Below are 15,535 nucleotides of genomic sequence, written 5' to 3'. Positions count from 1 at the left end.
GAAGACTTTATGATTAAAATATAATGACAGAGCCAAATCTATCTTCTGGTAAATTCAGGAGCTGAACTGATGAAAGAGACTAGCTCTTGCCTATCTCTCAGCCTGGTTCTCTGCCCCTCTAACATGAGACCATGTTCCCTAATTTTCATGAATGAGTTGCAAAGGACATGTCAAACCTTTCCATAATTCTAAGGATATCAACAACAACCACATGAGTGTAAAATTTAAAGAATCTGAAATAAAGGGAGATGAATGCTCATGTGCCATCTGATACATGATTAACATTAAATATACAACTGCTAAAATAGGCTCCCTTACAGTTCACTAAACTAGAACTTTCTGTTACTGGAAGGACAGTGAAAAGGCAGCTCCTACCCTGCCAGTTGGGGGAGCAGGAGCACCCTCTGACGTCACTTGCATTACAGATGCCTCGGTGAGGAAAGCCACAGTTGTCTGTACAGTGAGGAATGTCACACGATTCCCCTTTCCAGTTTTCAGAACATTGACACTCAACAGTATTGCTGCTGTTACTGCTCTTACACTCTCCTCGGCCTGAGCAATTATTCGGACACATGTCAAAACTACAAAGATAGGAGAAAACTAAGTCAATGAGAGGAACACTGCAATTGTAATCAGAACCTCCTCCTACACAGTTTAAGGCTCTGACTGTCTTCAGTTCATTCACAGGTATAACTACAGGACTTACCATTTAGCCCATGTGTGCTCACTGAGCTCTGTGTAGCGAGAGCCCAAGGTTCAAGTAATGAAATCAAATCAACCCTGCTGGATTCGCATACGAAGGAGGTAAGAATAAATAACTCAGAAAGTTAGAGAAATTACAAAACAAGAAAGATTTGTGCATAATCACTCAGACTTGGCTCTAGGCTGTGAACCAGGATCCTACTCTTCCTGGTAGCTCATTAGTAATGAGTTCTACAAAAGCGCCAAGTTCATGCTGGGAAACGGTGGAAGGAAAGGGATCCAGTAAACTGCCAATACATTCATGGTGCACAGTTCTCTGTCAAGTCTCTGAGAATTCATAGAACTTAAGATTAGTGTCCAGTGATACAGTTAAAGATCTTTAGTAACTTTAATCAACTCATTTCAGATGAAGAAGAGCAGCTAACTTCATGATGAGTTTAACTGTGTCTCATAACATAATTTAAGATAAAAGTATTGATACACTTTGAGATGACACAATTCAGACTTTTTAAAGAACTGCATTAGAGCTCTGTCATAACCGTTTAAAAATAAAGATTTCTCCTACTACTGATTATTACTGAGACACTACTAGTCTTTGTTAAATTCACGTAGTAAAACCCCTGACATTTTCTTGCAGCAGTAGGAAGAATGCCCCTCTCTTTCAGGAGATTGCTCAGAGACAAGATCTAGAAACTATGGTCCCAACCACTGGAGCTGACATTTGTTTAATCTTTTAGCTCCTGTTTCCTCAATTATACAACGAGAAGAAAAACAGTGCCTACCTCTCACTGAATACTTACAAGAATTTTAAATAAGAAAGTCTGTATTAATATTTAGCAAGGTGCCTGACTTGCTGTAAGCCCGCCAATGTACTAGCATGATTAAAAGCCTTTGAATACTATTATAAGTATTAAATCTAAAACTCTTACTTGTAAGTGATATTAAATCCAGTCAGATTATAAGCAGCATCACTGAAAAAATGCAGCAGTGCATAACCTGAAGTGACAGTGACCTCCGGGGCTGTCTCATTGCCATCTCTTTCAGGAACGATGAGGCCACTGAAATGCAAACAGAGCAAATTACAGCAATTTCAACAGAATTATCTCTACAGTTTTCGGTCAGAGTCTAGTCAGCTGTGGATGTGCTGAGGACCAGCCCCGAGTCTGCTACACTTCCTTTATTCTGCTGTTGCTGTCGGTCTGATCTTGCTGCTCCTGCTGCTGCAGAGTTGAATGTACCTCTAGCTGGCCTCAGACTCACAGCCCCACCTGCCTCTACCTCAAGTGCTGGGATTACAGGGGTGCACTACCATGCCCAGCTCCTAAAATGATTTGAAACCAATGACTTTGGTTTTTTGTTGTTGTTGAAATAATGGTACTCTCAAGTCTTTACAATCACATAAATAACAAATTATGAATTGATAATTGCCAAATATGTACTGTTGAAAGAGAAAATATTTTATATATTTCATGTAGTAATATGTATCATGTTATGTCTTAATACCTATATTTTTTAAATAAATGTTTTATATAAAATACAAATAGAAAGATGAACTGGCCGGGCGGTGGTGGCGCACGCCTTTAATCCCAGCACTCGGGAGGCAGAGGCAGGCGGATCTCTGTGAGTTCGAGGCCAGCCTGGGCTACCAAGTGAGTCCCAGGAAAGGCGCAAAACTACACAGAGAAACCCTGTCTCGAAAAATCAAAAAAAAAGAAAGATGAACTGAATCTATAATCCTTATACTGTTAACTTTCAGATGCATTTTCTTTGCTCAATTGGTAGCATATATTTTATGTTCCACTTTATAAATAATACACAACAGGCATTTCTGTCTCTGAAGGCTCCAAAAGCTCTCCCTAGAATCTCAATAAGAGACCAGCAAATAATATTCAAAGTATTAGATAGCAGTAAATTCATGTGAAGTAAAGAATTACCGAATAAGTGACTACCATTTTTAAGATATTTGGCCCATAATACTATACCAACTTGTTTTCCAAAAGATATATGCTAACTTGAAGGCTGGGAATGGTGGCACATGCCTTCAATCCCAGTACTCGAGAGGCAGACACAGAGATCTCTGTGAGTTTGAGACTAGTATGATCTACATAGCGAGTTCCATGGAAATATGTATATGTGTATGATAACTTGAAATCTCAATACAGTGAAAATTCAATGAAAATGTCCATCCCCACCTCACATTACTAAGAGCAAGGAAGATATTGGTCTTGCTAGTTTAATACATGATGTACTCCCAAGGTTAATCAATTTTCATGTTTAATTGCTCCTACCTTTTTTGCCCCAGTATCAATTCACTACAACCACTGCTACCAACCACATTCAGTCAATACCAAAGGCCATGTAATTTGCCCCACACATACAACTCTACCCAATGAATAAACAACGTATCCCCTATTACTCTCTCCCTTTCACTCACTCAATCCCTAGTTCCCTCACTTTTCTGAAGGTTACACCAGGTAAATTCCTACTTCAGGGCTATAACCATCTAAAAACCTCATTGACTAACCTAGTAATTCTCTTTGTGAAAGAAATACTTCCTTATATACACAGAAAAACAACGAATCTTACTACAGCACTATTCAGATGACAACAGGTTGAAAGTCACCTAATTGCCCATTCCTAGGAGTTGATTAAATGAGTCAATACAAATCTTAGGTCTGCAGGACTCACAAGGAGCTCATGAGGATAAACAGGTAGGGCAGGGATGCACACGGCAAACTGGCCTAGTGTACCTGTCTGTCTATGTGAACTTGGGCGAATGCACATAAAGTGACCAGAAGAGCACATGAACAGGGAATGAAAATGGGAAGAGGATGCTTTTTCATTTAATTTGTATGTGAACACATGTGTGTATGCATGTTACCTGTACCTGTGGGGGGCGGGTACATTGTAGAGGCCAGAAGCCGCTGTCAGGTGTCTTCAATCACCCCCATCTTTTCTTTGGAGACAGAGTTTCACTATGTGGTCCAGCTAGCCTGAATTCAAGAGAGCCACCTGCCCTGCCTCAAGTGCTGGGATTAGGTGCATGTGCCATTGTTTGAGGTAGGTCTTACTGAGCTCACTGATTGGCTAGACTGGCTGGCCAGCAAGCCCCAGGAATTCTCTTGTCTCTGCCTCCTCAATACTGCAACCAACAGACTCACAAACCACACCTGGCTTTTATGTGAGCACTGGAGATTTAAATCCAGATCTTCAGGTTTGGGTGATAAGCACTATAACAACCAAGCCACCTCTCCAGTCCTCGTTAAAATTTTATCTGAAGATAAACACAGGAACACTAAGATTCTGACAGTACACAAGGCCTTACAGAACACAGACACGTTTTCCACGGCGTATCAATTAATAAACACTCAGTGCTTGGGCTGGAGAGAAGGCTCAGTGGCTAGGGACGCTTGCAGAGCACCTGGGTTCAGCCTGTAACTCCAGTTCTAGGGAATTTGCCCTCTTCTTGGCCTCTGCAGGCACCAGGCAAGAATGTGGTGCACTTACATGAATACATGCAGACAAAACATTTGTAAGTTAAAATAAAAACAATCTTTTAAAAAATACTAAATACTTACCCTTGAAGCATTGTTCTAGGTACCAGAAATTCAACAAGTGAACAAGACAATGTCTTTGTCCTCATGGAATTCAGAGAAACAAGCCTACTACAGAGCACCACACGAGAGTGCATGTATTCACAATACTACTCAGAGGTAACTCAACAAAGGCAACAGCAGAGGAAATGAACAGACAGTGCTGCTTTAGAAAGAGACGGGGCTGGAAAGAGGTGAGGTGACTTTTGATCAGACATTTAGATGACACTAGTAGCCATTTTGGTGGTTTAAATAAGAAATGTCACCCAGTGTCAGGCATGTGAACAGTTGGTCCCTGGTTTGGTAGTGCTGTTGGAAACATTTAGGAGGTGAGGCCCATCACGTGGGGCATACTTTCAGAGTAAAAAGCGTCACATATTCCAGTGAGCACTCTGCTCTGTGCTTATGATACAGTGTGTGAGCTCTCAGCACTCTGCTCCAGTGGCCCTGCTTGCTGCTTGCTGCCATGCCTCCCTGCCAGAAAGGACTTTTCCTCTGGAGCCATAGCTCAAATAAACTCTTCCGTAAGTCGGTTTGGCCATGGTGTTTTATCACAGCAATAGGAAACAAACTGATACAGCCTTTCCTTGTGCTTCCACTGGCTTCATGAACAGAAGGTGAGTATTCTTTATTCAGAAGTGTTAGACCAGACATGTTTCAAATTTCAGAGTTTTCATGTTTGGGAATATGTGTATAGTGTATACACAGAATAAAATATCTTCAGGGTATTTCTATGCCTAAACAGAAAATTTTACATTTCATATGCCCCATACACATTGCCTAAAAGTAATTTATGCAGTATCTTTAATAATTTTGCTTAAGAAATAAGGTCTCATGGTGTGACATCTTCCATTTGTGGTATCATGTAAACACTCAAAAAGGTATGGATATGGGGAGTTTCAGATGTTCAGATTGAGACACTCCATTTGCAGCAGACTCCCTTGAAATAATGAAGGGCTGTGTATTTATTAGGTTGGTGGGATGGCTCAGTGGATAAAGCAGTTGTCTTATAAAGCCTGATGAACTGCTTTTGATTCCTGGAACCCACATAAAATGAGAGGCTAGGTTAAGAGGCTATCCTGAACATTATCCTAAACTCACACAACACGCACACACACAAAGGGAGAAGAGTAAGGCCATCCAGACACAGGTATGTTACATGCAATCTTACTTAACAGGCATAGGAAAGGATTGGGGATTTCAATCACGTGTGGGAAACACTGCACTCTCTTAGTCTACCACAGATTTGAGGAAACAAATAGACCTGAGATTCAGTCCTTTCATATATCTGGGAATGTTGCTGACATCTCAGAGTCTCACTTTCTTCAAATGGGCAGAGAGAGAAATCCAGTCTAGCTCACAGCGGCTCATCAAGGCCTAAAGTGGCAGAGCCTGGGTAGGGCTTAAAGCAGTATGCTGCTAGAAGGTTTTGATGGTCTTCTTATAGTGAAGGCATTTCAACGTGTAGGGTGAATAACTTTGCCAACTACAACTACATGAGGCTGGAAAAAACAGGTCAGCTTCTCCACTGTCAAAGACATTTGGCCATTTGCTTTTACTCACTTTAAAACTTCAAACTGAGCCGGGCGGTGGTGGCGCACGCCTTTAATCCCAGCACTCGGGAGGCAGAGGCAGGCGGATCTTTGTGAGTTCGAGGCCAGCCTGGGCTACCAAGTGAGTTCCAGGAAAGGCGCAAAGCTACACAGAGAAACCCTGTCTCGAAAAACCAAAAAAAAAAAACAAAAAACAAAAAACTTCAAACTGTGACAGCTTTGGCATGTGTAGATGTCTCCCAGAATGAAAGCAAATAAACACAAACATAGTCTAGCTCAGCATGTACAACATGTGGGTGAGGAAGAGAAGCTACCATGAGTCGCCTCCCATGTTCCTATCCCTGTCCCTAAGGAGGATCAGTACATGCAGATGCAGTTTAAGATGCAGCCAGTTTCTCAACTGCCTGCCCTAGGCTGCTCACAACTTCATATTCTGGGCACAGACCAGCAGGTATGGCCAACCTTGGAGCACTGTGATACAATGTCATCATCTATAAAGTTCATATTAAGAAACATGCAATCAAGTTACAAAAATAACTACGCGCACGCGCGCGCACACACACACACACACACACACACACACCTCATAATGTTTTAAGTAAGTTTATGATTCTGTGTTGTGTCCCAGTTATATAAGGTCCACAGGTCACAGGGTGAACATTTAAGAACACCAATGTTTACAACTTTTTTTTTTTTTTTAGTGTGCTGTATATACTTGTTAGTGCAAATACCCATGCACTTATGTGAACATATGTGTAGAGGTCAGAGGTAGATGTTGAGTGTCTGTCTTCTATCACTATCCACCTTATTTTTTTTATTATTATTTTATGTGTAGTGGTGTTTTGCCTGCATGAATGTGTGTGCTTAATGCCTGCAGAGGCCAGAAGAGGACACTGGATCCCCGAACTGGAGTTACAGGTGGTTGTGAACCATCATTTGAGTGCTGGGACTCAATTGTGGAGCCTCTGGAAGGGCAGTCAGTGCTCTTAACCATGGAGCCATCTCCCCAGCTCCGTTTTTTTGTTTGTTTGTTTGGTTGGTTGGTTGGTTGGTTGGTTGGTTGGTTTTTTGTTTTTTGTTTTTTGTTTTTTTGAGACAGGGTGTCTCAAATCTGAAGTTCATCAACTCAGGTAGACTAGCCAGCCAATGAACTTCAAGATTCTACCTGTTCATCTATCTCCTCCAAGTACTGAGGATACAGGCAGGTACTACCGGCAGGGTTCATGAGTCTTCATGCTTTTTCAAGTGAGCCATCTCTCTGGCCCTAGAACCATTTTTGAAAATTCACAGAACTAAAAGTATTTTCTTCATAAACCTGAAACTCAGCATAACTGTCCCAAGCTAACATGGAATTTCTGAACACATCTGAGGCACAACCTGACTTCACAACTGTACTGTGTAAATTTGCTAGTGCATTAGTCAGACTTATCACTATGATAAAACACCCAATACAAACAACTTAAAGACCCACAGACTTGGAAGCACATGCCTATAATCCTAGCACTTGGGAGGTAGATTCAAGGTAATCACTAGCTTCATTGAGTTTAGGTCCAGCCTAGGCTACATGAGATCCTGCCTCAAAAAATAAACAACAACCAAACTTAAGAGAAAACAATTTATTTTGGTTTCAGAAATTTCAGCCCATCATCACAGGGAGGGTATAGCAGGGAAGTTCTGTAGCAGGAATCTTAAAAGTTCTTATTAATAAAATCAAACCCGAGGCCAGTTATTGGGGTCAATGCTGGTAGATCAGAGAGACAGAACAAGCCACAGCTAACCTCACCTGGCCAACTTCTCAGCTGGTCTTGTTTCCTCAGACTGGAAGCTTCTGTGTCCTCATCCAGAATGAATCTCAGCTGAACTGCTGCTCGAAAGCCTGAAGCTTAACCAGCCAAATGCTGCTAGTTTCTGGTCCTCACGCCTTATATATCTTTCTGCTTTCTACCACCACTCTCTGGGATTAAAGGCTGGCTTTCTGGGATTAAAGGCGTGTGTCACCATGCTTGGCTGTTTCCAATATGGCCTTGAACTCACAGAGATCCAGAGGGATTTCTGTCTCTGGAATGCTAGGATTGAAGGCATGTGCTATCACTGCCTAACTAGTGGCTTTTCTGTTCTCTGACCCCAGATAAGTTTATTAAGGTACACGATATTTTGGGGAACACAATACCACCACAAAGTTCCTCAACTCACTGCAGTCAGCAAGCACGTGGGCAAATCTACTTATTTTCTCCCATCTCCTGTTTAATTCATCCCGGCCCCCAGTCTATGAAAACCCAGCCCATATTCAGGATGGATCCCTGTGGTGGTTTGAATGAGATGTCACCCATAATAAGTCTCAGGCATTTGAATACTTGGCCTCCACTTGGTGGCTATTTGGGAAGGATTAGGAGGTGTGGCCTTGCTGGAGGAGTGTCACTGGGGTTGGCCTGAGGTTTCAAAGCCTCCTACCATCTCCAGTATGCCCTCTCTGCCTCTTACTTGCAGTTCAAGACATGAGCCCTTAGCTACTGCTGCAGCCATCTACCACTGAATGAGTCTGGCATGATGGTGCAAGCCTGTACTGCAGCACTTGGGAGGTGGAGAGAGGAGGACTGGAAGTTCAAGGCTAACCTCGGCTACATTGTAGCACACACAGAAAATGACCCAGTACATAAAAACTAAGTGAAGAGAACATGTCAGGGACAGAACTAATTTTTACTCCATGAGATAAATGTTACAGAATGATAAAAGTATGGAGTCAATCCTGAAGACACAATTAAATTCAGACATCAGATAATGGCTGAGCTTACCTAAAGGCAGCAATCAGAGGTGCGTAAATAGAATCCCCATCATAAACATACAAATGGTCCCAGCTACATTCTGTAGCAAAATGATTGAAACGAAGTCTCATTATTCTATTTGGCCTAGAAAAATAATTAAGTAATTTATAATAATCATAGCATTAAATACTAAAGACAGACTTTTAAAGAATTTAAGGAGAAAATATACAATATAAACATATGCAAATATAAACAGCATTCCTGCATTTGTTGGAGATCTATTTATAATACATCATTTTATAACACATATTTTCTAAATGTACCTGTGTCTCTGCCTTTTCATGGCACTGTACCAAAAGGCCCTATCTTAAGGACACTATTTGTCAACTCTGACTTAGACTGAATCTAGAGAAAACTAAGATGTCCTACAGAAAGTCACAGTAATGGGCAGACCGGTTCCAGTCCTGGTCCCCTCATCACTTCACAGGACACTGATATTTCAGCAACTGTACTAGCAATGCTAACTTTCAATGACTACCCCGAACACTCCAGCCCACCTTTGTATTTTACTATGCTCAGCATCTAGACAAAAACCCCTGAAATTTTCCAAAATAGATAAACCTAACAATTTTTCTCTCTAATATTTAATTCTCCCCCCTCATCTGGAACTGCCACATATTTAAGGTTGCTTATACTGCTTATTTAAAAATAAAATAACACTCTTTTCGGCACTCTCTGTGTTCTCTTTTCTGCACTCTCTCCTTCTGTACTCCACACTCCGCAAGGTCCTCTCTCTCTCTCTCTCTCTCTCTCTCTCTCTCTCTCTCTCTCTCTCCCTCCCTCCTTCCCTCCCTCCATCCCTCTCTCTCTCAATAAAGCTCTAGAAAGGTAAAAAAATAAAATAAATAAAAATAAAATAAAATAACAACAAAAAAAGATCTGTTGTGGCCAGATTATCAAAGAGAGTTGTGAAATCTTAATGCTATTTTTAAAATTTCTTTAAATATAAGGAATTTTTTCTCAATAAAAATGCTATTTAGGACCAGGATGTAGCTCAGTTGGCAGAATGCTTTACTGGAATGCATACAGTTCTGGGTTTGATGCCAGTACCACATAAGAAACGGTGTGGTGGCATCTGCCTATAACCCCAGCACTCAGAAGTCAGAGGACATGGCCAGTGCAAGGCCAGCCTGGTCTACACAGTGACCACCATGCCAGGCAGTGCTTACCAATGTGAGCCCGTCTCACTGAAAACCAAACAAGGCATGTCTGCTAATATGTAGTAGGTTATAACTGTTGCTTTTAAATGAATTAAGAAACAGTATTTCTTGGTTTGAGTATCTAAGATGGTAAGAAGTTCAGAGATACAACAAATAAACAAGTTACTTGGAATCTTCGAAGTTTTGTCCAGAGACTACAAAATGCTTTGGCAACGCTGCCTTAAATGACAGGTACAAAGCAGGAGAAAGGAGAGCAGACAGACAGCTGCAAGAACAAGAGGGCCAGGGAATAAGCAACAGCAGTTATCTGAGGGCTGATTTATCAATTTGCCCATAATAAAAAGCAATTCTCAGAAAAAATGACACATTAACATTACTGTATAAAGATTTTAACAAACCATTAAAAAGATTCTAACTGATGTTAAGCTATTAGAATTAAAATATGCAAACTTCTGGTATATATAATTCATTTGTAACATTAAGTCAACTTGGAACTCTAAAAAATATATAAATTTAGGGGTCATTTAATAGTAAGGCACTTGCTTAGTGAGGTCTTAGGTTCAATCCCTGGCACCAAAAATTTTTTTTTAAATTTTTTAAAGTTTTTAAGTTTTTTTAAATTTTTTGTTTTATTATTTGTGTGTATGTGCATGCACATACACAAGTGTGGAGGTCAGAGGACAACTTTCTGGAGTTGGCCTGCCACTGTGGGATCCAGGGACTAAACTCCTATCACCCGATTCGCTCACAAGCACTTTACCCCTGAGCCATCTCCTTCGCCCCTAAAAAGTAAATTTTAAAAAGCAAAGCCACTTGCCAAATGGAAAGCTACTAAGGAAAGATATCTTAGAAACAATGTGTGGGGGTCCTACAAACCCAGCACTTGGAAACTGAAGCAACAAATCAAAATTCAAGGTCAGCCTGAGTTACACAGTAACTTGAGGCCTTGTCTCAAGGAACAACAGTAACACATGCTTCAGTACTTTATGCTACAATGAGCTCTTATAATAAATAAATTAAAGTCAGCCATTATTACTTACTGTCCTTCAATGAGCCATGTGCACTTCGTTTTATATTTATAATTCCCAGGTCCATCTGTTACAAATCCAGAAGATCCAGTTAGTCTGTAATTTAAATAAAGAAAAAATGTCAGTCAAAATTTCATACAGTATTATCTTTCTTGGTTATAAATACAAAATAAATTAAGTAGATTGATACAATATGTATACTACAACTAGGAGAAAATGACTGGACAGTTGCATTCAAACTGGATGAAATAAGTATCTGACACACATATAAAAGGATACAAACATTCAAAGCAATAGAAGTAAACACTAATTGAATGCCTAAATCATATTAGTTATGAAAGGGAAGTTATACTTCATACCATAAAAATGGCCACAAAATCCAGGAGTGGTCAGTGGCTCAATTCTGCAATCTGGAAACTTAGAAGGCTATGGCAAGAGGACCACTAGCCTGAACTACCTAGACAGTTCCAGGCCAGCCTATGCTTCATATAGGTTGAGACTATGTCTCAAAACCAAATAAATAATTTAAAAGTCATAAATACTTTGTTAAGTTTTTAAACTCTTAGTTGAAAAGCTACAACTACATAACCACAGGTCCAAGGTTACGGTACAGGCAAAACAACAACACAGAAGACAGCAGGCAGTCTGCGGTGGAGCACAACACACCGAAGACCCCTCGGGACCCACTGCTTCTGAAGTAACTGGCCACCTACCACCTCGCCACAGCAGTATGCACCAACTTGATAGAGTTCCTGGATTTTCATACTTTTCGAACTTGCTCATGTCAGGCATATCTAGTTTCTCATTAATGTTTTGACTCCACTAATTCTAATGCCTGGGTATCTTCTCATGTTTTTATCACTTCCATTTTCTCCTTTGTAAATTAATGAAAATTTTACACAAAGAGACTAGAGCAGTGGTTAAGAACACTGATTGCTCTTCTAGAGGACCTGATTCCATTCTTAGCACCCACATGGCAGCTCACAATCTGTAACTCCTGTTCCAGAAGAATCTGACATCCTCTTCTGACTTCCACAGGCACCAGACACATACATGGTACAAACATATACATACAAGCAAAACATCCATATACATAAAACAAAATAAAATGAAATTCTACTGTATCCAAAGCCTAATCTGCTAGCTTTCTTCCCCCAGGTTAAGGTTTAACAGCTCTTTTATAGAACAAATACCTCCCCATGTGTCTGTTTCCTATAAAATATATATTCTCAGTTTGCTGTTTTCTGTTTTGTGTCAAGTATCTTTGGCTACATAGAAAAGAGTATGCAATAAATGTGCTACTTCTTTCCTCACTTCCTGCTCCTCTTGCGCCAGCTGTCAGGCTCTCTCAAATGCACACTCTCATTTGATGTGCCCCCTTCCTTTGGAAGTCAGCTGCCAACACTGCAGCTACCCTTCCTCAGACACACAAAGTTAGCAGACCATCTACAGTCTTCCGTTTACTTAATCAACATCTAAGAGATCTATCTGAGATCCAGTCTCTCTTGTTTGGGGGAATTTGTTTTTGAGAAAAGGTATTGTGTGGTCCAGGTTGGCCTCAAACTTGCTAAGTGGCAGAGAGTAGCCTTGAACTCTAGCTCCTACCCCGCTAATGCTGAGATTACAGGTCTGCAGCACCCTGCCTCACAGCCTCTCCGTTTCTTAACCTCACGACTGGCGTCTTTTCCTTGGCCCTACTTTAACCCCCATGCCTCTGGGCCCTACTATTGTTACTACCAAGACTACCAACAAATTGAATTCTAAGTTTCCTGCCCTGAACACTGTCTCTATCTCCCCCCATCTAGTTCCTCCTCTCCAGAGGTAAGTCTTCCTCCTGCAGAGACTACCAATCAATCTACTGAACCATCACTTCTTTACTAATCAACAGCCACACATTTTTAGCCCACTAGTTAAGATCTCATGGATAGACCATGATAAAAACCTGATCTCCCAAGTCCCTCAACTGTCTTTCCTTTCTCTTCTACTGCACTCATGTGATACAGATATCTATGTACCCTGTCAACATCTACTACACCCCAAATATGTTAGTCTAAACAACCTCCTTTCCTTGTGTTCTTTGCCAATGAATTGGGGGGGGAGGGGGTTGGCTTTTCAAAACAGGATTTCTCTGTGTTATCCTGGCTCTCCTGGAACTATCTCTGTAGACCAGGCTGGCCTCAAACTCAAGAGATTTGCCTGCCTCTGCCTCCCAAATGCTGGGATCAAAGGCATGAGCTGCCACCATCATCAGGCTCACTGCCAATAATTAACTAGAAATACACACTCACTTAAGGTTAAGTTTTAATACACCTAGCAAAAAAAAAAAATCTAAAAAGTAATGGAGGACCTAAGATATGAAATCCAAAAATGCACACACCCAAACAGGTAAGCAATCTCATAATTATCAGTGAGCTGATGTTCCGTAACCTTCTCTGTCACCCCCAACACTTGGCTTCTACCTAAAATTCAAGATGATTCCTCAGTCTCCTACTCTACCCAGCACAAAGAAGAAATCAAAGGGCACACCCTCTCCTAAGTCCAAAATGAAAATGCTGCATACATCCATTAGCCAAAAGTTACAAGCATATATCTACACGTAGAGGAGGGCAGGGAAATTTAGCCACTTAGCCAAGATATGATAACAGAAGTCCCCAAGCCCAGGATTCTCTTTCCTAGAAAAGTTGACAATGGCTATAAAGGAGAATTACTAATCTTTGTCGTAGCATGAAATCCACTGCTAAGATGTGAGACGAGTCTAGTAGATGACATCTAGGCAATGTTTTCTCCTTCTTAAGAAAGACAGGAAGACATGCTAACTAAATTCCCTGCTCAAGGAAGGACTTGTTGCCAGCTAGAGCAGTGAACACGGTCATCAACTTGTCTTTCATGGACTGCACTACCACAGGTCATGCCTTTCCCAGGACAGCCCACATTTTTGAAGGTTTAAAGGTCCAAGCATTTCAATCCAACATGGGACACCTCTGATAGGCAATCCTTGTTCAAGGTGGTCCCTGGTCAGTGAACCTCTGGTACCCATCCATCTTTGCGGCCCTCCCAGCACTGGTTCCAGGTGTGCAGCATCACACCCAGCTGTGGTTACACAACAAGCACTTTACTGATTGACCATCTCCTGAGCCACCTCCCCAGGACTAGTTTTGGGGAAGCATTTGCTAAGCCAAGAGTTTGTGGCCTAGGTTTGCCGTAACATCTTGAGAGGAAGGTGTTACAAGAAACAAGCAGAATTAGGTAAAGGGGGAAGCTGAGCTTTGGCAGAGGGGAAGCTCTTGAGCAAGGACTGCCTGTCAGAGGTGTCCCATGTTGGAACACTAGAGCCAATCCCAGAACCTTAAGGACAAAGGTTCTGCAGTTCAGATGTCTAAGTCAGCAGATGGCGCTCTCAATTTCAGAAGAAAAATTAAATTCACCTTTCACAGGTGAAGGCAGAACTTCCATAATCTCATCACCAACTCTGATTTTCTCAAAACACCTCACCAACATGTCCAGGAATAATGACTAACCCACTACCCAGGTCCAGGTCTCTCTTGGGGATACCACTGGGGCCTCTCTCAGGGTCAGAGGGTCAGTCTGGGCTCTTTCTCCTCTCTCTCATTTTCAAATGGCTTTATAGAAGAAATTTGGAGAATATTCCTTCTGTGTCTTTCTTTTTTAATACTTTTAGAAGATTGGCTGTAGACCTTCCCTGAATGTCTGGTAGAATTTTGCTGGGAATTCATCTGGCCATGGACTTTATTTTTTTATCTGGTAGACTTTTTATTACTGTTTCAATGTTGTTGATTAATTCTTCGTTTAATTTTGGTGATTTGGCTGAGTCTAGAAATTCATTCACTTCTTCAATGTTTTCCAACTTGAATGGATTAGCGGTTTTTAAAGTATTATGTTATAAAATTCTGAACTTTTTTGGTGTCTGTTGTAATATCTGTTCATTTCTGGTTCTGTTAATTTGGGTACTCTATATATTTTGGTTAGTTAGGCCAAGGGTCTGTTGATCTTATCTTATCAAAGGATCAATTTTCAGGATCACTGACTCTTTTTTTTCCTTTGTTTATATTTCATTAATTTTTGCTCTCATTATTATTTCTTGCCATCAACTGGGTTTAGATTTGGTTTGTTCTTGTTTTTTCAGATTTTTGAGTTGCCACATTAAGCTATTTATTTGTGCTATTTTTGATTTGTTTGTTTGTTTGTTTGTTTTATTTGTTTTGGTTTGGTTTTTTGTTCTTTAAGACAGGGTTTCTCTGTGCAGCTTTGGAGCCTTTCCTGGAACTCACTCTGTAGACCAGGCTGGCCTCAAACTCACAGGGATCTGACTGCCTCTGCCTCTTGACTGCTGAGATTAAAGATGTGCGCTGCCGCCGCCGCCACCACCCAGCTATTTCTGATTTTTTTTTTTTAATGTAGGCACTTAGAACTATAAATTCCTTTCTTGAGTAGAATGTGTATTCTTTGGTGTTTTGATGGAATATTCTGTAGATATCTGTTAAGTCCATTTGATGTGTGATATCAATGAACTCTCGTGTTTATTTTTTGTTCAGGTGACCTATCAGAGAAAGTGGAGTACTGAAATCACCTATTAATGGATTGATGTTAATCTGTATATTTTAATGGTGGTATAATTTTTATAAAATTGGGTGCACCATAATTTGGTGCCTACATATT

The 15,535-nt window shown here is 40.8% G+C and overlaps 1 protein-coding gene across 4 annotated transcripts in view; it reads right to left on the bottom strand.

Annotated features, from left to right (window-relative positions):
- Window positions 1-15,535, bottom strand: part of Atrn (attractin) — a 151,679-nt gene that overhangs the window by 112,432 nt on the left and 23,712 nt on the right. For all 4 annotated transcript variants that reach the window (XM_076570657.1, XM_006984562.4, XM_076570656.1 and 1 more), the window contains exons 2-5: window positions 10,871-10,954; window positions 8,641-8,754; window positions 1,632-1,760; window positions 376-581 (exon numbers count right to left, since the gene is read on the bottom strand). In XM_076570657.1, the coding sequence (XP_076426772.1) occupies window positions 376-581; window positions 1,632-1,760; window positions 8,641-8,741 (436 nt within the window). In that variant the 5' untranslated portion in view covers window positions 8,742-8,754; window positions 10,871-10,954. The remainder of the gene's footprint in view (window positions 1-375; window positions 582-1,631; window positions 1,761-8,640; window positions 8,755-10,870; window positions 10,955-15,535) is intronic.

The sequence above is a fragment of the Peromyscus maniculatus genome, chromosome 4 (assembly GCF_049852395.1).
Source record: "Peromyscus maniculatus bairdii isolate BWxNUB_F1_BW_parent chromosome 4, HU_Pman_BW_mat_3.1, whole genome shotgun sequence".
Lineage (NCBI taxonomy): Eukaryota > Metazoa > Chordata > Mammalia > Rodentia > Cricetidae > Peromyscus > Peromyscus maniculatus.
The sequence above is the reverse complement of the archived record's forward strand: the minus strand, read 5'-3'. Positions and strand labels throughout refer to the sequence as shown.